This window comes from Acomys minous (assembly GCF_964271855.1).
Source record: "Acomys minous genome assembly, chromosome: 9".
Taxonomy (NCBI): Eukaryota; Metazoa; Chordata; class Mammalia; order Rodentia; family Muridae; genus Acomys; species Acomys minous.
The window spans coordinates 102,807,878-102,831,545 of record NC_140490.1 but is presented as its reverse complement, the minus strand read 5'-3'; the positions used below and the strand labels follow the sequence as shown (position 1 = coordinate 102,831,545).

General features: G+C 36.5%; 1 protein-coding gene across 6 annotated transcripts in view; it reads right to left on the bottom strand.

Annotated features, from left to right (window-relative positions):
- Positions 1-23,668, bottom strand: part of CEP290 (centrosomal protein 290) — an 80,310-nt gene that overhangs the window by 2,163 nt on the left and 54,479 nt on the right. For 5 of the 6 annotated variants that reach the window (XM_084795655.1, XM_084795654.1, XM_084795656.1 and 2 more), the window contains 11 exons: positions 22,109-22,254; positions 21,736-21,891; positions 20,452-20,575; positions 16,718-16,852; positions 9,856-9,942; positions 9,275-9,439; positions 8,450-8,572; positions 7,229-7,401; positions 4,106-4,247; positions 3,031-3,104; positions 2,480-2,574 (listed from right to left, as the gene is read on the bottom strand). In XM_084795655.1, coding sequence (XP_084651781.1) covers positions 2,480-2,574; positions 3,031-3,104; positions 4,106-4,247; positions 7,229-7,401; positions 8,450-8,572; positions 9,275-9,439; positions 9,856-9,942; positions 16,718-16,852; positions 20,452-20,575; positions 21,736-21,891; positions 22,109-22,254 — 1,420 coding nt within the window. The remainder of the gene's footprint in view (positions 1-2,479; positions 2,575-3,030; positions 3,105-4,105; positions 4,248-7,228; positions 7,402-8,449; positions 8,573-9,274; positions 9,440-9,855; positions 9,943-16,717; positions 16,853-20,451; positions 20,576-21,735; positions 21,892-22,108; positions 22,255-23,668) is intronic. The other variant, XR_014781855.1, reaches the window with a different exon arrangement.

The window sequence follows — 23,668 nt, the reverse complement described above, 5'->3', positions numbered from 1 at the left end:
ATTAAGAGACACAAAGGCTGATTATATAACCTGGCTATGGTGAATATGAGTATGCATATATTTGTTAGCTTGTGCATAGCTCCTGTATATTGTACACACTGCTGGTGAAATAATGTGGCAAGAAAATATGTATATCATATTCCAAAAGTTACTTAAATATGCTAATCTTTAAATGTTTATTTGGGCACATCCAAACAGGTTGATTTTGTAGCAGAGTCTCTGAAATGTAATAGGCTTCTTTCTGCCCTTTACTTAAGACATAGCAATATAAGGGCCTGGGATTAAACAAATTGGATAACTTGTCTAATATCTACAGAATTCATAGATCTTTGGTACTATGTTTAGAGTATACCAAGTCAGACCGGGTTGTTACACAGAGAAACCCTGTCTCAAAAAACCAAAGAGTATACTAAACTATCTCCTAGCAGTCACAGATCAATTCCAGGTAGATGAATGTTGTTTTTAGTTATCAAGAAGCACAGCACTACAGTGGTTAAGGGCATGGCATATAGTAAGAAGTTCAGAACTTCCATAAAATTAATACTTAGCTTTCCTATGTTGCTTCCTACTTGTCCTGATCTTGAGGATATAAACGAAAAATAAAGACAATAGTACTGATCCTATGGCATTATAAGAATAAAGTAAAAATTTTGCAAGGCCTTTAGGATGGTGCCTCGCACAAATCATATCACACATTAATACAGAGTAGCACCAGGACTCTACAGTAGCTCTATGAAATATTTTAAAATTATTCAGATACCAATTAGTATAATCCTGGAGGGGAGAACACTTCATCATCCTATCAGATAATGGCATGATTAGGTTAGGAGGTACAGTGTATTTATGCCAGAAGCTTTGGAGCTATGCTAAGCATCCATCCTCAAACTGTTCACTGGTATCCAATAGCATACTATGGAATTACTAAGGATGTGAATGAAGTACACATCTTACATGATCTCTGTAGTAAGTTAAAGTTAAATAAAAATACTCAAAACTCAGTAAATGTATAAGGTCTCTTTGTAAAAGTTATATCCTGTAAATTTGGTTGTAACAGCACAGTCTGGTGCTTTGTATTTGTTAATTATGTTGCTCCCCAAGGTCTGCTTGCTGTCCTTTATGAGCAGACACTCATGTACCCCGAGTATTGCTGTGTAACCTTGCCTCCCCGATTGGCTGAATCTTGGCCTATACTTGGCCAGGGCAGAAGTGAGGGGCAGAGCTAAGGCTCAAGGGCTTTGGCGACAGATGGATCATGGAAAGGAGAACAGGTAGAGGGGAGGAGGAAGAAAGAAGCAAAGCTGCCATGGGGTAGCACTGAGAGAAGTGTGGGGCTGGATTGGCATGGATGGATAACAGCCCAGATGAGGAACATGGGAGTATGGGTGGGAAGCAGCCAAGGTAAGAATGATAAGAGCAACTGAATAGGATGTGGGCCTGGGAGAGAAAGGCAGTTGAGGAGGTCAATCTGTCCAGCCCTAGGTAAAATAGGGCTTACTTTAAAATCTATCATGTGTCTGTGACTTTTATTGATTTGATAGCAGGTTAAATAATAAGAATAAACATTAGCCATTTTTAATTTTTCTGTAACACTTGGTAAAAATTAGCAAATATCAAACCATGATTCCTAGGAGAAATGCAAATCCACGCATAAGCATACACACATACTCAAACTGTCGTCTTGGCTTCAACAAACAATTCATCCTGATTATATTTTCTTTAGTTTTAAAGGATAATGCTCAGAAGTTGTAAGCCACTTTTCTGAGGCTGCTCTGTTAAAAGTGTCAGAGCTAAGATTCAAACTCCAGCTGGCTACAGTGGTACCCACACTCCACCCTAGATCACTTCTGTGTGAACAAGAATGCCCAGTACTACCTTGTTCTCCCTTGCTGTGCCTGTTTGCAAAAGCACTGTGAGTTGATTTGAGGAACTGTAAATATATTGTGATGAACAATTACATTTGCAACTACAGATGTGCAAATAATGAAGATCAACTGTATTCTGTATGTATACACACAAAATGTTTTGTGTGGAATGACTGCTGATTTCTCAATAGGAATGGAAAGAATATAAGGTACATTTTTGTTTTGTAAAAAAAAAAAAATACTACTGTAGTACTTGTAGTTTTGAAACTAACACAAGACAATGATTAGTAACATTCAGAATGTTTATAGGGATTTTAGGATCTATATTTAGAACTGGAAGCAAATGGTGCCATTCAAGGCTTGGTAATAATATACTGTTTAGTAATATACTATGATTAAGTCTGTAACTGGATCACAAGAAGAAAAACTTAGCCACTTTGTAGTATAAGCAGTTCAAAGTGCTATGTGGGAATATTTTCCTAGCCCGAGAGAGAACATCTCTGAATATTCCTATCAGGTATTTGCTACTATAGAAAACAATAATCAGAAACAAACACAAAAGGCAAGCCCTGAATCGGAAACTTGGGATAGCCAACAGGTTTTATGAAATACATTACCAGGTGTGCCGCTTTGAGCTCCAGTTTGCTCTTTGTGAACTTCTATCTGACGGATTAATTCTGCCTTTTCTTTATCCAGCTGACTGTTGGCTAACCTAGAACACAACAATAGCATGCTCGAAAAATATACAGTGGGTACCACTATGTAGAGTACACAGGCATTTCAAAAATGGCACTGAAAATCTGGAAATATTAGTATTGGGATCCTCTCCCTTCCTCTTTCCACATATAGTAAGTATATTAGAAGGATGAAATTATAATAAACATTGAGGAACCCAGGTCTCTAGGTGTGACAAGTCTGGCTGTATCAAGTAATTTTCTAAAGATAAACAGGAATGTGGTTTAGTTAATAAAGGTGCATGCTGTGAAATTGATGAGTTGATTTAAGATCTTGGAAGGAGAGAACCAACTCTTACAAGCTGTCTCTGACCTTCTTTCATACATGGCATGCACATCCTCACCCCGGGCATGTACACGTGTACACCCCCCACCCCCTACCCCCAGACACACACCCACACTCTAGATATTAAAAAATTTAACAACGTATGTACCTAAGAAGCTGGAGTTCCCGTATAAGCCCTTGTTCTGTCTCAGCACCTTCAGGAATATTTTTGAGGATCTCAACCTTTGAGCACAATGGAAAAACAAGATGAGCATGGAAATGAGGTTTAAAAAAGACAAAATTTTAATAAAGTATAAGAGTTGGGTCTTGGGAAGCATAAAATAACCACAGTCCTGTGTTGTAGTCTATGCATTCAAGTGTCAGTTCTTGAGCAACTCAGTAGTGCATGCCAGGCTTGTCCTAGGTCATGAGGGACAGCAAGTGGCACAGCCTGAGTCTCTTGCAGGGTCCTTGTTCTACTGAGGGAGGTTAGTAGTGACACTGTGATAACTGAGGTAGGATGTGACACAGCAGGACAGGGAGAAAGGCTATCCAGAACGAATCTAAGGGGGCACGGTGCTGCTCTAGGGTCTCTGAAGAGCCCTCATTTAAGCCAAGAGAGAAGTTCAGGAGTCAGCTAAGAATATTGGGAGTAATAACGAGTTCTAGGTAGAACAAGCAGGCATAAAGATCTGAAGCTTAGATGAGTTTCAGTTGTTAAAGGGTTGAAAACATTAAGGTTGGAAAAACTGGTACAGGATGCAAAGTGTTACCTTGTTCCTAGATACAGGCTATGAGAAGAGTTGTGTTAGTTTCATTCCTTTGTGATGGGTGAGAGTTCAGCATGAAACTAATTTGCAATATGCTTTACAGAACTTTTTGACAACTATATGAAGAATAGACCAGTAGAGTAGAAAAGGTGCAATGATGCAAGTAGAAGCCCAGAGACCAGTTAGGAAATTACTGCAGCCATTCAGCATGACGGAATGGCTTCCACACTGAGCAGCAGTCAGGTTTGGGATAGATTTTAACAATACACCTGACATGATTACTGAAAGAAAAAGATGGGGAGAATGAGAAGTCAGTGATTATCTAGCTTGTGGCTTAAAGTAGATGAGCCTAAGTACCATTCACTGTATGCGTCTCCAAGGGGAGACATTATTCAGGAGTTCATTGTTTTCACCTTCAGGCAATTCAGGGATCTTCCAGATATATTGTTTTATCATTTAAAGACTATTACGTGCCTGTTGTTCAAGATCTTCAGTGTATTTCTTAGCTTTCTGTTCTCTCTCTGTTGCTTCTCTTACAAGCTGTTTAAGGTCAGTGATGCTTTGGTTCTTTTTGGCAATATCATTTTCGAACTCTTTTATCTTGGTCTCATACATTCTAAAAATATGGAGAACAGTTATGGGCATTATATATAATTTTTCTCACTAATTTAAAGTCAGCTTAAATCACAGTAAAATATGCAAGGCTGTATTATAGTACTTCTTTTAGTCAAACCTTTGGCTATGTATTTAGCATTAAAGGGTAGTGTTAAAGGTTAAGCATCCAAATTAACATGTGCTAATTAAAATAGAAAACTAAAGTGATCCTATGGAGCCTAAGATCAGAAGTGGGGATTGAATTTGGCAACTCTAAAGCGTTTAGGTTGATATCTTATTTCAGACATAAGAAAATACCTAATTCAGCAGACTACAAAAAACTTTCTTCACACCTAGTACCCTTCTCTATACCAGGAAGTACTCAGATAGAAAAATCCTAAAGGGGCACTACAGACACAACAAGCTGTTCAACAGCATGAGTGAGAGCAATAGTGCATGCCCTAGAAAGTATGAAGCAACACAGATTTGTAACTAGTAAGGAAATGATAAATGGCCTAACGAAATCATCTCTGAAGAAATCCTAAACTTGAGCCAAATAGTTTTACTAAAGGTACATACTTCCAGGAAGACAATGTGTACTATATTCAAACGTTTCCAAAGGAAAAGAATACGTAGTGTCTTCTAAATAAATAAAAAAAGGAAAGTACTGATTTAGAAAAAAGTATCTGACAATGACAGCATAAGGAAGGGCAGTTATGATTCCTAAATACTTCCAAATAATCTTGGATGGATCTTAAAAACAAATTAGAGGACTGTGCTTATGTGACAAGGACTAACTACACAGATACACCAAAGGGCAATGTGAACCACCAGAGCTCATTTCTCCACTTCATTCATTTCTGTTCAAAAGCCACTGTGATGGTTTGAATGAGAATATCTCCTCCCCTTCCAATAAGCTCATATATTTGAATGTTTGATCACCAGAAAGTAGAACTCTTTGAAAGGATTAGAAGGATTAGGAGCTGTGGCCTTGGTGGAGGAACAATGTCACTGAGGGTGAACTTGGAGGCATCAAAAGCCCTTGCTAGACCAGTCTTGCTCTGTCAGCTGCCTACAGATGATGGCTTACATCCTGACTCCCTGCTACTGCTCCAACACCATGCCTGCCTGCCCGAGTGCTACCAACCACAACCATGATAATGGACTAACCCTTGAAATTGTAAGCAAGCCCCTAGTTAAATGTTTTCTTTTTAAAGAATTGCCTTGAACATGGTTGCCTCTTCACAGCAACAGAACAGTGACTTAAGAAAGCCACCTAAGAATAAAGACCATCTTGCTCATAGCACCTCATCCACATAGCCCATGCCTTATACCCTTGCTCCTCCTAGAGGACAATATAGTTGGGATCTTTGAAAGGGCAAGGCAGAGTATGAGATCAACCTTGGATAAACGGACTAAATAACAAGTTGGACTTATGTCTACTGAAGTTGTTGCCTATGTGCAGTTCTCAAAATAAGAACTCATAAGTGACAACATGTAAAGTCATCTTCAATTATGGTAAAACAGTGCCATTAACCAACAATGTCTTAAAACTGAGTAGTCTTTTCATGCCAGCAAGTAATCATTTTTGTTACCCCAGAAAGCTATAAAAAAAATAAGGGCAAGGTCTGTCAACTCCACAGTTAAAAAAGTATCTTGACCTACAAAGGGATATAATTTATGTAATGTCACAGTGAAAAGTAGGTCTTTCTAAGTGATGGACACTTGCTCTTGAGGCAACCTAAGTAAACTTGGGCCTTTTAGAAACAACCTGAAGTACATAGTGTGGCAGTAGCAGATGTTGAGTGACTATTTGTAGAAAAACTAAATCTCCAAGTCACTTAATATGTCTGACAACATATAGAGTGACAGCTGCTGGCTCAAACCCACCAGGTCCAAGATGATACTTTTTTCCCCTTCACACGATTACACCTTGTTATTTTCATCTTGACATTAGCATTCTGAAAGAACACTTGTTTACAGACTGTAGAAAGGAAAGTGAGAGCTACAGGGAAAGTCTGAACTCTGACTGTTCTATGTAATGTTAGGACAAGAAGAAAAGGGAATCTTCTCCAGGAATATAGCCACCTGTCTGAGTGCTCTCCATTATGCCCACTTGGCTTTTTCTTTCCTCCTTAAAAATGGCTGACAGGATGTGCCAGGGTGGTTGGTGCCCATGGTGTGCAGGGGCAATCCCCTCCTCTTAAAAGGGGAGGGACGAGGGACGAAGGGAGGGAAGCATTAAGGGTGGGACTGGGAGGAAAGAAAGGAGGAGACTGTGACCAGGCTGTGAGGCGACTAAATAAATAAGTAAATAAACAAATAAATGGAAAAATGTTAATGAGATTTAAAAAATATATTGGCTGATAGAGGCAAAAGCAATCCAAGGCCCAGGGTGGAACTAGCTGTCTCTCTGTGCTACAGCTTACTTTTAGTTGAGGTAATAATGGTGTCACGTTGTTTTCCCTCATGTCATTCCAAATAGGGCAAAGATGGCTTACAAGGACATCAAAAAGGAATACACTTATGTAAAAAACTGTGCAAATATGGTAAAATAAAGTTGGATTTCACAGCAACAATACATAGTGTATAGGCACAAATAGAATTTACTTATAGAAAGTATCCTCAGGATGGGAGAAAATGCACCAAAAAAGTACAGGCCAATAAGACACTAACATTGCTGCTGTATTCATCTATTGGGCTCTCTATAAAGAAAGTTGTTCAATATACAAATAAAAGCAAACAGCTCACTCCACATGCAGTATAAAAGAGTCCAATTGCTGAGGATCTATCTGCAGCAGTAATAAACAAGCACAAGAGGCTGAAGTTGGAGCTGCAGATTGAGCATCCAGGAGAAGCTGGATAGCATCAGCCCTGGCCCAAGGCTTAATGATGGACACCTAGCTCCAGGAAATTAGCCCCGTTTCAGCTCTGTTCCTGATGCTGGAGTTAGAACTGAGTACAATTTGAACAGGTTTAATTTGAAGATTGAAACCATCCTACCTTGTAACCACAATTGACTTCCAGCTCTTGCTGTCAGCACCTTCCAGCTGGGGACCTCTACTTTCTGAAAACTGTAATCTCTTCCCAGTCTCTTGTAGTTGAGCTGCCATCTTCTCGTTCACCAGCTCTAAGTTGTTCTTAGCTATCCGCAGTTTCTCGGAAGTTTCCATTTCCTATCAGTAAAGGTCTATTAGCACATCATGACAAAGCATAATACTGTTTTCACAGATGTCAGGTATTTAAAATTACCACTATAGGTTGGAAAATAGAAAGCAAGCTGGAGCTTTATTGTTTTAAAACTGAAAAATGAAAAGTTTTAGTTTTCCTCTAAAATGACAATCTATTCATAGTAATTAGCACAAAAACTCAATTAAATGAAGGCAGAGAAAAATATACAGATTATTATCTGAAATATCTAATGGATACTCTAAATTTGTTATTTATTTCTCAGGAAAATGTTCAGAATAATGAGATAGATAATCTTATTGTACCTTAAAAGATCCTTTGTTTTGACTCCATAATACTTAAAGGAGCCCTGGCTGTTAACACAAGCAGCATATAACTGACACATTATTTCTAGTAATGAATATTAAGATTCAAGACAGTACAGCTCTGGCTTCACAATACAATTCGTTACTGTTTTAAATGTTTTTAGGACTATAATTTCAATTCATTCACTAGGTAATGCATGTTAAAAATAATGCTTATTTGTTGGAGTAAAGACTATTTTGTTATTTAAATAGAAAAGAATCTTAACAAAATGGTTATGTTCTTTGCTCTATAAATTGGGCACTGCTCTAAAGCATATGCATAAATATTAACTCATTTAAATTTCTCAACGACTTTGTGAGATATGTGTGTTTCATCTGAGATGGGTTCCCTATGTAGCCTAGCTTGTCTCTCTTACAGCCTGAATACTGGGATTATAGGTGTTCACTTCCACACTCAGCTAAGCGATAGGAATGTTTACTACTCCCAATTTCATACATGAGGAATTGGAGGAACATAGAGACATTATTCAGCTTGGAACAATTCCCAATAAGTAGTAAAACTAAGAACTGAAACTGGTGAGGACTTTTTTTCACTATACCACCTTAATTTTCATATAAATGTACCTCTTGATAAAAGTATAATTCTTAATTTATCTTAATACATGCTGTGAACAGACACTGGCATCCAGGATATATCAATATTAATTTGCTATAATCATAAACATCTTACTTTCTTAAGTTCTTTCCTAAGCCGTTCATTTTCAGCAACAACTTTCTCAGTGCCTTTGTTCTTGGAATCATACTGTACACTCAACTGACGTCCAAAGTGAGCTTTCAGCTTTTCTAATTCAGCCTGGTAATTAGTAAAGCAACATATTATCAAAACAAAGCATCAATAAAAGACGATTCTTTATATGAAATCATATATACAAGCAACAATAAATGGACTTAGCAAGTTGTAGTTATATATTTATGCATATTTATATGTAACAACAATAAAGGGAGGTCATGAATTTGAGAGAAAGTACGGTAAGGAAGATGGGAGGTGATGAAGAAGGAAAGCAAAATGAATAAATGAAGAAATTTCATTTTAATTCTCTTAAATATAAAAAATAAATATTATTTAGACTGATAAAATTTAAATCAAGGTAGGTAGTTTTAGATACCCTATTTGATATTACAAATAAAGACTTACCCCAAACTTGTTACCAGAGTTCCTACCAAGCTTGGCTATATGTTAAAATGAGTTTACGATTAAAAGGAAATACAGGAAGTCCTACAAAATCCTTACTTTACAAATCAAATCTAAAAGAGACACATATCATTACTCTAGCACCAGAAAAGAACAACTGGTTCAGAAACAGCAAAAAAGACCAAACACAGCCACTGTGTAGCTACCTTTAAATTTCAGGTCAATAACTGTTCTCACACGTAAAATAAAATCACATCAACTAAGGCCCTTCAGTGTAGTGTGAGTGTATGTAACATTTCCCTTAAAAAGCAAAGCAAATTAAAACAGTAAAACCTTTACATAAAATAGCCACATAAAAATTACCTTTAATTTTTCATTTTCTTCTTCAATATTAGCCATTTTTTCACTAGTCAGTATTCCTGATGCTTTTTTCAATTGTAGATTTTCTCTCTGGACTTTTTCAACTACTTTCTTCATTAACCCAATAGTTTTTTCTAGCTCAGGGATTGTCTTCCCACTTCTACCAGACTACAAAATAATATAGAAATATTAAAATTTAATACCTTAGAAACTATGATGTCCTAATGCTAAAACAGGTCTAATATTGTACTCTTCTTTAGTAATTGCTGATATATGATTCTAAAGATTTTGTTAATTCAATATATTTCTAAAGTATGTGAGACAGGAACTATAATGTACTTTACATAAAACATACATACATATTTTCATATTTTCACTTTGAAACAAATGTTAACTGCCAGTATTTGTACTGAGTAATTTCTAGTACTACTCTTAGTATTTTCAGATAATGCATAATGTATGTCACAGTGTTATTACTTGAATGAATTTCTGTATCATGAGTGTTCAATTTATACCACTCAACAATAAAAAAATCAAGAGGCACTTAAACCTTTGTTACTAGCTTTCTAAGGAAATAAACTTACCCCTCTGACCTGACCAAGTTTCCGTTCAACTTCCATTTTTCCTTTCTTAAGAAATTCACACATTTCCTTCAAGTCTCTTACTTGATTCTAAAAGATAAAAGAAAACAACAGCAATCTGTCATAGCTATATAATAATAGCCCCTGAAAAAGAGAGGACTATTATCTGAACTGAAAATTCTACTATAGGAGGATCCAAGAGGGCAGAGCCAAACACACATCTTGTTGATCAACAAGAAAGCAGTGACTATACAGCAACCTAAGGACTGAACTGAAACTACAAAACACCAGTGCTGTGGATCCCCAGGTAAAAGGGCTGCAAGTTGCAGAGCACGGGTGGGTCCAGCCTTAGGCCACCATGCTAATCCACAGAAAAGTTGCTGGATTCCTACAGACACTGCCACAGGCTCCAAGGACTGGTCGCAGCACGCACGCCTGGTGGGAGCACAGATTCTGATCTCCAGAGCCCAGAGAGAGCTGTGGGCTACTAAAGCACCAGGGTCACACAATGCCCTCCGACCTCTGGAGGAAAGCAGGCCCACTGAAGCAGCTCTCTGCTCATATTATCTTTCTGCCTTGCTCCCCAGCTTACCTGGTTCACAATCCAGGAGCCAACAGAAACATTGAACTAAACAGAAGTGCACAGCCTCTCTGGATCATAAACAGGGAGTCAAAGAGAGTGATCTCAGCAGGAGTGAATAGGGCACAGGACTGATGCCCCATTTCCTATACCTACCCCCAAACTGTCTGACCATCAGAGAACACCAAGCCAGCTAACACCAGAGACACCATAATGGAAAGAGGTCAGTGTAAGAGCACAAGCAACAACTCCCAGTGCCATGTGACACTACCAGAAACCAGCAGTCCCACCACGACAACAAGCCCTGGAGATACTAACACACCTGATGCACAGGAGAAAGACTTCAAATCTGAGGTTATGAAAATGATAGAGGCCTTAAAGGAGGAAAAGAAATCTCTCAAACTAGAACAGGAATCCACAAGGAAAAAGATGAAACAATTGAACAAATCACTTAAAGAAATTAGTGAAAGTCAGGAAACTACAACGAAACAGGAGGAAATGAATAAAAGGATTCAAGACCTAAAAATGTAGATAGAAATAATGAAGAAAACAAACTTGAGACAATCCTGGAAATGGAAAACCCAGGGAAGAGGACAGGATCTACAGACACAAGCATCACCAACAGAAAACAAGAGATGGAAGAAAGAATCTCAGGGATAGAAGATATGACTGAAGAAGTAAATGCAACAGTCAAAGAAAATCTTAAATCGAAAAAGCTCCTGAAAAAGAACATCCAAGAAATCTGGGACATGATGAAAAGGCCAAAGCCAAGAATAATAGGAATAGAAGGAAAAAAAAAAAAGACTCCCAGCTCCATGGCTCAGAAAATATTTTCAACAAAATCACTGAAGAAAACTTCCCCAACTTAAAGAAAGTAATTCCCATAAATATACAAGAAGCCTACAGAACTGAAAATAGATTGGACCAGAAAAGAAACTCCTCCCTCCACATAATAATCAAAATATTAAATGTACACAATAAAAAAATATTAAAAGCTGCAAGAGAAAAAGGCCAAGTCACATATAAAGGCAGATCTGCCAAGTCACATATAAAGGCAGACCTATCAGAATTATTCCTGACTTCTTCACAGAGATAATGAAGACACTAAGAGACCACAGATGCCAACCCAGACTACAACCAGCAAAACTTTCAATCACCATAGATGGAGAAAACAAGATATTCTAAAACAAAACCAAGTTTAAACAATAGATAATGACAAATCCAGCCCTACAGAAGATACAAGAATGAAAACTTCAACCTAAGGAGGGTAACTCTACTTAAGAAAACAAAGGACATAAGTAACGCTACATCTGCGAAAACAAAGGAAATAAAACACACATTCCACCACCAACCACCAACATCAAAAAAAAAAAAAAAAAAAAAAAAAAAAAAAAAGCAATAACCACTGGTCATTAATATCACTCAAAATCAATGCCCTCAACTCCAGAATAAAGAGAGACAGGCAAACAGAATAGATGCAAAAACAAGACCCATCATTCTACTGCATACAAGAAACACACCTCAGCAATAAAGATAGACATTACCCTAAAGGGCTGGAAAATGATATTCTAAGCAAATGGACCAAATAAGCAAACTGCAGTAGCCATTCTGGTATCTAACAAAACAAACTTTTAACCAAAACTAATAAAGAGATATGGTAAAGGACACTTCATACTCATCAAAGGAAAATACACCAAGAGGATGTCTCAATTTTTAATACCTATGCCCCAAGTTTAGAAGCATCCACATTTGTAAAAGTAACATTACTAAAGCTTAAATCACACATAAAACCTCACACAATAATAGTAGGAAACTTGAATACCCTACTTTCCCCAACAGACAGATCATCAAGACAGAAACTAAATGGAGAAACAATGAAACTACTAGATATCATGAACAAAATGGACCTAACCGATATCGACAGAACATTTTACATAAACACAAAAGGATACATCCATTCATGTTCAAAGTTTTGGAGAAATCAAGGCACATATCTAAACATAATAAAGGCAATATACAGCAATCCAATAGCCAACATCAAACTAAATTGAGAGAAACTTAAACCAATTCCACTAAAATAAGGAACAAGACAAGGCTGTCCACTCTCGCTGCAGCTCAATATAGTACTTGATGCCCTAGCTAGAGCAATAAGACAACTGAAGGGGATCAAGGGGATACAAATTGGAAAGGAAGAAGTCAAACTATCACTATTCACTGTTGTTTTAAATTATCTGTAGGGCCTAATAATGTTTATTATCAGGCCTTTTCCTACTACTATTATTATATAAGTAAAACCCACTAGCTATCAATCAAGACACAGAGACCTGTTATATTTTAAAACAGCCTTAGTTAACCTGGGGCAGGGCAGACATTAATCCTCCAAACTACTTCCCATAGTGGGACAGGTATGGGAATCCCTGTCTCAATACCAAGCCATCTGTTCTGACAACTTCTATCAAGCTACCACCCATGCATAATCCCATATACTTGCCAATGTTCTTCATCTGGGCCAAATATCCATCCACACTGGCCACTTGCTTCTCTTCCAACTAACCCATGGTGGCCTTCTTCTCCTCTCTCTTCTGGTCTCTCTTCTTTCCTTCCTCTTCCCAGGATCCTCTCTGTCTCTCTAAGCCCTGAAACCTGAGCCACATCTATCTCCTTTGCCCTGCCCAGTTGATGGCTTTTTATTAATTAGCATCAAAATACATCAGACCATCCTCCAACAACTCACAGATGATAGTATATATAAGTGACCCCCAAAATTCTACCAAGGAACTCCTAAGCCTGATAAACACCTTCAGTAAAGTGGCTAGATAAAAAAATCTACTCAAAAAAAAAAAAAAGTCAGTAGCCCTGCTGTATAAAAATAACAAATGGGCTGAGAAAGAAATTAGGGAAACTACACTCTTTACAATAGCCACAAATAATATAAAAATCTTGGTATAACTCTAACCAAGCAAGTGAAAGACTTCTATGAAAAAACAAAGTCAACTCTCTAAAGAAAGAAATGGAAGAAGATATCAGAAGATGGAAAGATTTCCCATGCTCATGGATCATGGGGTCATCTTACCAAAAGCAATCTACAGATTCAATGCAATTCCCATCAAAATTTCTACACAATTATTTACCTTTAAAAATCAATTCTGAACTTCATATGGAAAAAACAAAAAACCCAGAATAGCTAAACAATCCTGTACAATATAAGATCTTTTGGAGGAATCTCCATCACAAGCTGCACTATAGAGCAACAGTAATAAAACAGCATGGTACTGGCATAGAAATATGCTTGTTGATCAGTGGAATTGAATCAAAGACCCAGAAATAAACTCACACACCTATTGAGAGAGAAGCCAAATCCATACAATGGAAAAAAGATAGCATCTTCCAAAATGGTGCTAAGTGGATGTCTACATGTAGAAAAATGCAAATAGATTCATATTTATCACACTGCACAAAACTAAAGTCTAAGTGGATTGAAGACCTCAACATAAAACCACACAGGGGGAGAGCCTTGAACTCAGTGGCACAGAAGACAACTTCCTGAACAGAACACCAATAGCTCAGGCTCCAAGGTCAACAATTAATGTGATCTCATGAAACTGAAAAGCTTCTGTAAGGCAAAGGACACTGTCAACAGAAAAACGACAGCCTACAGACTAGGAGAAGATCATCACCAACCCTACATCAGACAAAGGGCTAATATTCCAAATATATAAAGAACTGAAGAAATTAAACACTACCAAACCAAATAACCCATTTAAAAAATCAGGTATAGAACTAAACATAATTCTCAACAGACGAGTATTGAATGGCAGAGAAACACTTAAAGAAATTATCAACATCCCTAGAAATCAGGGAAATGCAAATCAAATCAGCTCTGAGAGTCCATCTTACACCTATCAGAATGGCTACAATACAAAACTCAAGTGACAGCACATGCTGGCAAGGATGTGGATAGAGGGGAATACTCCTCCATTGCTTCTGGGAGTGCAATCTTGTACAACCCCTTTGGAAATCGATGTGGTGCTTTCTCAGAAAACTGGGAATAGTGCTAACTAAAGACCCAGCTATTCCACTGCAGGGCATATACCTGAAAGATGTTCCACCATACAACAAGGACATTAGCTCAACTATGTTCATTGCACTTTTATTTGTAACAGTCTGGAACCAACTCAGATGTCCCTCAATAGAAGAATGGATAAAGAACCTATGGTACATTTACAAATGGAATACTATTCAGCTATCATAAACAAGTAAATCTTGAAACTTGCAGGCCAATGAATGGAATGAGAAAAGATCATTTTTAGTGAGGTAACTGACACCCAGAAAGATGTGCATGGTATAACCTCACTTATAAGTGGATAATAGCCCAATATAGATATCCTCTGAGAGACTCCACCCAGTGGGGGATCAGGACAGATAATGGGACATGCAGCCAAACTCTGGGTGAAGAGCTGCGAATTGTCTGGAAGAGTTGGGGGATAGAAAGTTTGGGGGGTGTTGAGTTGTCAGGAGCTCCACAAGGAGACTATTAAGGATGGCATATCTGGACCCTGGGGACCTGCACACCTGTTGCACCAATCAAGGGCATCGCAAGCAGGAGACCTAGACCCACTGTTCAGATATAGACTAGGGACAGTTCATTCTCCATATGGAGAAGGAGAGGGAGCTGGGGACTGCCTCTGACAAGAACTCTGGTGCCTGCGATTTGATCTCTGCCCCTTGGCAGAAAGGCCCTGTGGGCACACAGAGGAAGGGCATGTAGGCTATTCAGATGAGACTTGATGGCTGTGGTCAGATGGTGGAGGAGGAGGACTCCATATGTCAGAGGTCTAGGGGAAGGTAATAGAATGGAAAAGGGAGGCAGCGTGGAAATAGGAAGATAAGAGTAAGGAGATCATAATCAGGATATAATATGAATTGATGATGATGATGATAATAATAATAATAATAATAATAATAATAATAATAATAATAAAGAAAAAAGAAAACCCTACAATAGAACCAATGTTAACAATTATGTCATTAAACAAAAGAAATTTTGATATATGACATGTACTGGCTAGTTTTTTTGTCAACTTGACACAAGCTAGAGTAACCTGAGAGGAAGGAACAGCAATTGAGCAAATGTCTCCATAAATGTAGGCCTGTAGTGTCTTTTCTTGATTAAAGACTGATGTGGAAGATTTCAGCTCACTGTGGGTGCTGTCACCCTCGGGCGGGCGGCCCTGAGTTACATAAGAAGACAGGCAGAGAGAACCCTGAGGAGCAGGCCTGGAAGCAGCACTCCTTGGTCTCTGCATCAGCTCCTGCTTCCAGGTTCCTGCCCTGATTTCTCTTGATGGGCTGTGAGGTAGGAGTCTAAAAGAAGACTTCTGCAAGGTGCTTTTTGTCATAATGTTCAAGACAGCAATAGCAACCCTATCTAAGATGAGATAAAGAACATTATGCATAAATACTTAGTCAATGTTTTATAAACTATTGCCTCAACACTTTATAAAAATTAAGCATCTAAGCCTGATTTTGCCATCCCATATTGCACATACATGTTTATTTTTCTGATATATAGACAAAGAACTGGAATCACTGCACTGGTTTACTTGGTGCATAAAACAGAATGAGAAGCAGGAAGCTTAACTGTATCACTACCAGTAGAAATGACAGACATACTAATATTTTTTATTAGAAAATAAGACTGAAACCATTAGTTAGCCAAGAAAAAAGCCATCACCATAATAGGGTGAGATATAGAAAATCAAAGATGAAAGTATTAATTAACATCAGAAGTATACTTGTAAAGAAACTATTAGATTTCAGTAATCATAATTACTAATGAAATATAAGAAATATCTTCTTACCTTGAAACAACTGAAACCGACACTTCTATGACTGGAATTCTTGGTGTCAGTATGACCTCTCCTTACCTCTCTACAAGCCTGTCTATGTAATCCCTTTCTACCAATCACGCTTTCTCTTTTCCCACAGCACTTAGTATCAGTGGGATACTATCAGCTAAACTATTATACACTTAACTTGTTTGGTTCTTGATTGGCAATCTTCCTCATTGGAAGGTAAGTTTCACTTATGTGTGGGCTTTTAATAACTGCCCTCTCTAGCACCTAAACACATGTCTGATATAGAGACTCAACAAATGACTCTTAAATCAGGAAATATATACAATGTAACAATACAAAGATAGCTTATGAATATGCATTTCAGAAAGAAATACAAGTGAATTTATGTGTGCGGTAAATTCAGGCATTATAATAAAATTAAGTTTACTTTTAGTCTTGGCAAATCTTTATTCGCTTGTTCAAGTTGAAACTTCAGCTCAATATTTTCAGATGACAACCTCAAGTTTTCCCTCTGAAGTTCTTGTTCTTTTTGACAATGATCATCTGACTCTATTTCTGAAGTCTGGAAAATAAAATTTAGAATATGTTCAACATTTAATAAAAGCCACCAAGACATAATGAGTAAAGAAACATTGTCAAAAGTGAAATTTCTAACAGAAATGTGGGAAGAGAATGGCAAGTATTACATAAAACCAAAAACAAGTAAGATAGATTATAAACCTCCAGAAGGGGTAAATTCAAAAATTAAAACAGATAGCAAAGTGAGGTATAGCTTTAAAATGTATACATTACAGTGCCTTCACAGACACTCCCATAGTGTTTACACTGTCATATACTGGTTTTGTTAGTTCAAAATAAAGGTTCTCAAGTTCTGAAGGATGGAACTGTCCCGCTACTCGCTAACTAATTCATAAGTCCCAGCATCTCAGAATGTGACCTTATTTGCTTCACAGGAATAATTAAGTGAAAAGGAGGTCACTGGGGTCTTCCCTAGTTAAGGAAGATCATTTCCTATGCAAGGAGGAACTCAGGGAGTTTGGGCAGCGATATGCACCACAGGATGATGATATTAAGAGACTTTATAAGAACATCTTCTCAGTAAAGAAATATAATCACATTTTCTTAGACTAAATGTAGAAAAGATGAACACCTAAGTGCCAAGTCTCAGAATCATCTCTCCCTCCACGTTTTGAGAAGGCAGCAGCACTGCAGCAGCTTGGCTTTGGACATTCAAACTCAAGGACTGTGAGACAATAGATTTCTGTTGTTTAAGCCACATCTGTAGACAAGTGTCTCTTAGGACCCAAAGGACACTGGCTCTAGAACACTACCCCTCAACTTCTGTGGCTGGTTTAATTCCACTAAGTAAAATAGAGTGGCGTCTGTATATAGCTTAAGTATATTTCCATATACTTCAAATCATTGAGATTGCTTACACCTACAATATAAATATACATTTGTATGGATTTGTAAAGCCATATAAATAACTATAATGTTGCTATATTATAGAATATAGAAAATATTGTGTACAAAATAAAGAGAAAAGAAGAAAGTCTGTCTACATTTACTATAGACCTATTTTTTCCCCACATATTTTCTATTGTTGGTTAACACTTAGATACAGACTTATGAACATAAAGGGCTGTACTGTGACTCCAGCAAACCAACACAAGAACTATAAAACAGCCACCTCAATTTCTTCTTCCAAAGGCAGTTAGTAGTTTATTGAGATATAGCTATAAATTCTGCCCTCTGAAATACACTGTATTTGCTTTTTATTGGCATGAATTTACCCTGGCTTACCTTATTTTTTATTCTAAATTGTATTTTTTAAAAGAGAAATCCTAAAAGTGATTCTGAGTACGCTAGAACATTAAATGATAACTACTATTTGGACAGTTGTGTGCATAATATAAAGTATGTAGAAGCCACCAGCACGGCTTTGCTGGTTCTCCCTATCGGTCTGTTAGCTCAACAAACTATGAAGGCAGTAGCTTCCTAGACATTCTGCTTAAAATAATACTGTATAAGTAGATCTTTTAACATATTTCAAATTATTAAAATTACACTGTACTTCCAATACATAGTTGAAGTAAAGAAACATATACATATTTTCTTGGGCCAAATATAAAAAAAAGAAATAAAACAACATCAAAAGCATTCTAGATAGACCTTTGATTCTGATGACACATATAGCAGAACACAGGCAGGAAGTCAGCATTGACTCTAAATTTTTTGTTTACAGGATACATATGTATACATGCAATGGCAAGAAAGAAAGCATTTTGTGTGTGTGTGTGTGTGTGTGTGTGTGTGTGTGTGTGTGTGTGTGTGTGTGTGTGTGATGGGCATAAGCCACAGTAAGTATCGGGTCCCCATTTAGTCACATGGCCCAAGGACGTATTCAGGCTTTTCTACTATTAGTTTACTACAGAGTAAATCCTGTCATTTATAAAGCCGACAACTTTTGTATCTTGGATGATTTTTAAGGTCTCCATCACACATGGGAATATTTAATCTCTGTTTCTAAACTCCTTTTTCTTCCTGAAATTTGTCTCTTCTATCTCTGGTATGGATATTTGATCTAACGATGACATGGCAATGACTGCTTCATAATAAGTTTAGTTGGTTAGGGGATTAAGATCTTTTTAGATCAAGACAAAGAAGTTAAATTATTAGAGTTGAGATAGGATAGATATTTAATTTCATTCAGAAATTTAGACCCAACAAGACAGGAAAGACGTTTACTTCAAGCTCGACAAATACAAATAGCCAAACCACTATGAATGTAACATTTATAGAACTTATGATTGTCACATGGTTCTCCCTGCTGTATGTAGTCTGTTTTATACATGTGTAATAAAATAAATGTATTTTTTTAAAGAATGCAAAATACATAAATAAAAAAGACCTTTGGCTATAAAAAAATTACAGAAAACAGTAAATCTGAAGATCTCACATAAGGGCATTTTAGCATATGTCTTATTGAACTACAAATGCAATTACTATACTATAGATTTTCAAGTTTTTTCCTGTTATTTTCTGTAAATAAAGCTGAATATAACTGTGCAAATTATCCAAATTTCTAGAAAGCCATTTATTAATAGGTCTTTTCTTTTCTGTCTTTTTTTTTGTTTGTTTTTGGGTCTTTTTCTTTTTACAAATATTACATTTTTGGTTAAATTGTCACAATGTCTGTATATGACTTATCATAATTAAACTCAGCTAGTAAAGAAATAAAGAACTGCAGTATATTCAAATGAGGGCATTTTTCAGGACTGATACATCAGATAGCTATATCTAGCCTATGCAGCATCCTCAGTCCTACATCAGCACAGTGGCTGCACCATGGTTCCTCCTCAGCAGGTCTACTCTGACTAATGTTATGTGACTGACATTTGTGGCTACAAACCCCTTTTCTTTTCTCATTTTTACAAGCCTATTCTTATTCTTGTTTTTATGTTTCTGATTTTAATTTTCACAAAATTATTAATTTCTTTACCTTTAGGAACTGATATATTTTCATACTTGAAGTTAGAAATCTGTAAGGCTGACTTAAATTTGCTTTATTTATTATTTGGTATTGTTTCCACTTAACTCAGTGGGAGCTACAATATTTCTGTAATACCACAGAATATTTGTAGATACACAATGATATGCGTCATTGGTGACATTTTTTGTTGTTGTTTGGTTTTTTTTCCTCAATATTTTTTGTTTGTTTGTTTTGTTCTGAGTATGGTTCTGTGGCATTTCATCTATTTGTGTCTTCTTAGTTTTGCTTGTACTTTTTTTGCTGTTGGATTGTTCCTATATTTGTGAACGATAATACCAAGGGTGGGTACCACATGGAACACATCTGAGAGGAAATGGAGATGCAGCCAACTTGCTAATCATTACTTAACAAGTAAGGGTCCTGCACAGCAGCAGCTCTGACTAGAGCTGGGACTGCTAGGGGTTCTTGCAATGAAGGCTTAGACAATGCTTACGGAGGAAGACTGAGCACTTCCACATTAGACAGCATTAAATAATGACTCAGCGTTAGTAAAGTCAAAGTGAGTGTGCTGCATCAACATCAGTGAGGAAGATCTAATGTTTTGTTCAGATAAAGGAAGACTGATGTCACTTTTATGCCTTTCTCACTAAGGAAAGAAACATACTTACCAAAGACTGAGGATATGCATCCTTTGAAAGTTGTTTTTCTAAAGTGTGAAGTTTTTCTTGAAGGTATTTATTTTGTAAATGTAAGTCTTCCACAACAGAGTCTCGTGGAAGAGCTTGGTGGGTCCTATGAACAACAATCAGACTATTATGCAAACTTCACTTTTTCTAAATTTATGGTGTAATGATACAAAAAAAGTAGTGTGTGCACAATATTATAACTTAATTTTTTTCAGGTTTCCAAATTTTATAAAGAGATAAGTTTAAGACAGCATAATTTATTTAAAAAATAATCCTTTACTATCAGGCATACACCAAAGACCTCTTTATAACATCACTAAAATGTGTTGATGGATAGATACAGTAACATTTTTAAAGTACAGGCATGTGTTTATATGGAATTATGTATAAGAGCGCAAACACCCCCTAGTTCAACGAGATTACAGCATAACTGAATACCACTGACTTTATTCTCAAAATGCTCAAGATCCAACAAGGCTCTAAGGTTTACTTCCATATTAAGTGCAAACTTAGCTGGCTGCCTTTGAGACACACCGTACTCTGGCTGCCTTTGAGACACACCGTACTCTGGCATAAGCAAATCTATGAACCCTTCTCGTCCAGGGCTGCTCCTCCATGTGATGAATAAATGAACATTTAATGGGAAAACATTAATATTCACTCTCAACTCTTATTTCTTTACTAAGAATTTGTCTATGTCATATCCTTCCTCTCCTTAATAGATGTATTTGATTAATAAAATTCAGATATTGAAGCTTCTTGAATTTAGAAAGAAGACAAGACAAACCTTTTCTATGATGTCTTGCACTGAGGAGAGTTCAAATAAGTTTAAACTTCACTGTGAAACTACAGACTGCCAAAGCACCGTGGACTGAGATAAGGGATGACTTTTTAACAGAAAAAGCCATCCTCCCCAGCTGTTGAGTAAGGATAGCAAAATATTCCCTCTGCCCTCCTTTCTGCCTGCCTGGCGCCTGCTCAGGTCCATGCATGCAGCAACTAAAGTATAGAACATAAAGGTAAGGCCCAGGTCTGTCTCCAGTAGCAATATCAAGGGACACCACAAGTATCACACAGATAGACAGGGAAAGCTCCAAAGAGGGGCCATACAGACTTAGTTACGACCTAGGCGCACTCTTGAGTTGCACATGTATGAAAAGATAATCAATAAAGCCCACATTCGAAGCAATGCATTTATATTTTCATAGGCACAAGTCAAGCAATTCTTCATCAATGTAGGTACGATAATTCCATGCACTAGTTTACCTCATGTATAATATGTCATTTTCTAAGTCCAGATTTCTCTTTTTTAACTCTTCCAACTCTTTTTCCGACTCCAAAGCTCGCACTCCTAAAACCTGATCAACAGTCATGCCTGTTGTTTTTAGTTTCTTCTGCAAAGTAAGTTTCTCTTTATCAGCTCTGTAAAATTTAATAAAGAATGGAAAAAATGTATCTTTGACAGTTTTTATAGATAATTCATTCATATTTATTAAAATATATTTACACCACATTTTAAAGACAATAAAATGTGAATAAAAAATAAACTACCAAACTTGTAATTTATCAGATAAAATAAATTACATAATTTCAAGAAAAAATTTACATACTGTTGGTTTTACAATGAAATTTAACTCACTTGGCAAAAAGCTCCTTTAAAGTACTCAGCTGCTTTGTTAGACTGTGGACTTCTCCTTCTTTCTCTTTTAATTTGTTGCGCATTCCCTCTACTTTGGCTTGTAATTTTTTACCTTCTTCCCACCTAATTAATTCTTCTCTAGCACTCTGTTAACAGTAACAAATATATTACAAAACTGTCAGTATTATTTTTAATCTCATTTAAAATACTTAACTACAATTTTATTTTTTTCACAATTTCAAATTATCCAAGATAATATATATAAATAGTTCATTCTCTTATATAAATTCTAGAATCTTAAGCTATGCCAAACTATTAGGAAAAGAAGACCTTCCATTTAAGTGGGCTTCATTCATTACTTGACAGATAAGAATTTGAGAGAAGATTTTAATGCTAATTTCTATAAGAGGTTAAGTGAAAATTCAAATACATGAGTTATTGAAGTAAGCTTCTAAAAAAATAACTCTATGTTACTGACCAACCCAATCTTGTTAGCATGGCAGTTTCCTAATGCTGTAACCTGCTCTTGTCTAAATGCATATTTCTTTACCAGCCAACATGTATTTATTTAGTGCTGCCCATGTGCTAGCTTTTACTCTAGATACAAAGAGCAGAAAGCATGTGCAAACCAGATAAAAGCATGCAAGTTTTCAAATCTTACGATTTTCCTTTGTTGAACCCGCTTGTGAAAAAGATATAAATAGAGTACATAAACTGGTTACAAGTGCTATTAAAATCTAGGATGTTACAGGAGGGAGCTCTCTAGCAGTAGTGTTGGTAGTGCTATGGATGCGTGATACACAATAGTTCCACATTCTGAACAAGTCCTGCTGGATGTCTGCATAGTTAAAAATTCTGTCCATAATTTCATGGACTAATAATTTAACTCTATTTTACTAAATTAACACCAAAAGTTTTGATAATTTGTCTCTATACATTGAATTTAGTAAAACTACAATTAGCTTTTAAAAATAAATGTTAGACATTATTTTACTGAAAGTTATGCCAATGATTGCTTATCATTTTGGAAATCAAATTATTAGCAGCAATACTATTTATATCATATAAACTGCCATTAAAAGCCATTTTTTACAGGGTCTATATCTATATTTTATCAGAGTCTATATCTGATGCTCAGAATTCATATTAATGCTATATAAGGTACAAATACATGGTTACCTTATTCCTCTAGTATATATCATGTACATGTTAATACATGAATAGTATATTATCATGTTCATTCCTTAATAAATTATTTTATACTTATACTAATTTCACTTGGTACATTTATAACATTTTTAAAATTATAGAATTCTTTATTTATTTATTTTTTTTCGAGACAGGATCTCTCCAGGTAGTCTTGGTTGTCCTAGGCTTACTGTGTGGACCAGGCTGGCCTCAAATTCACAAACTCACAGTGATGGACCTGCCACTGCCTCTCCAGTGACTAGATTAAAGGCATGTGCCACTGCACCTGGCTAAATTATAGAATCCTATGTTGACTTTACATTTCAGTTAGACTAATTTAGGAGATATTATTAAATATTATGTTTACTATAA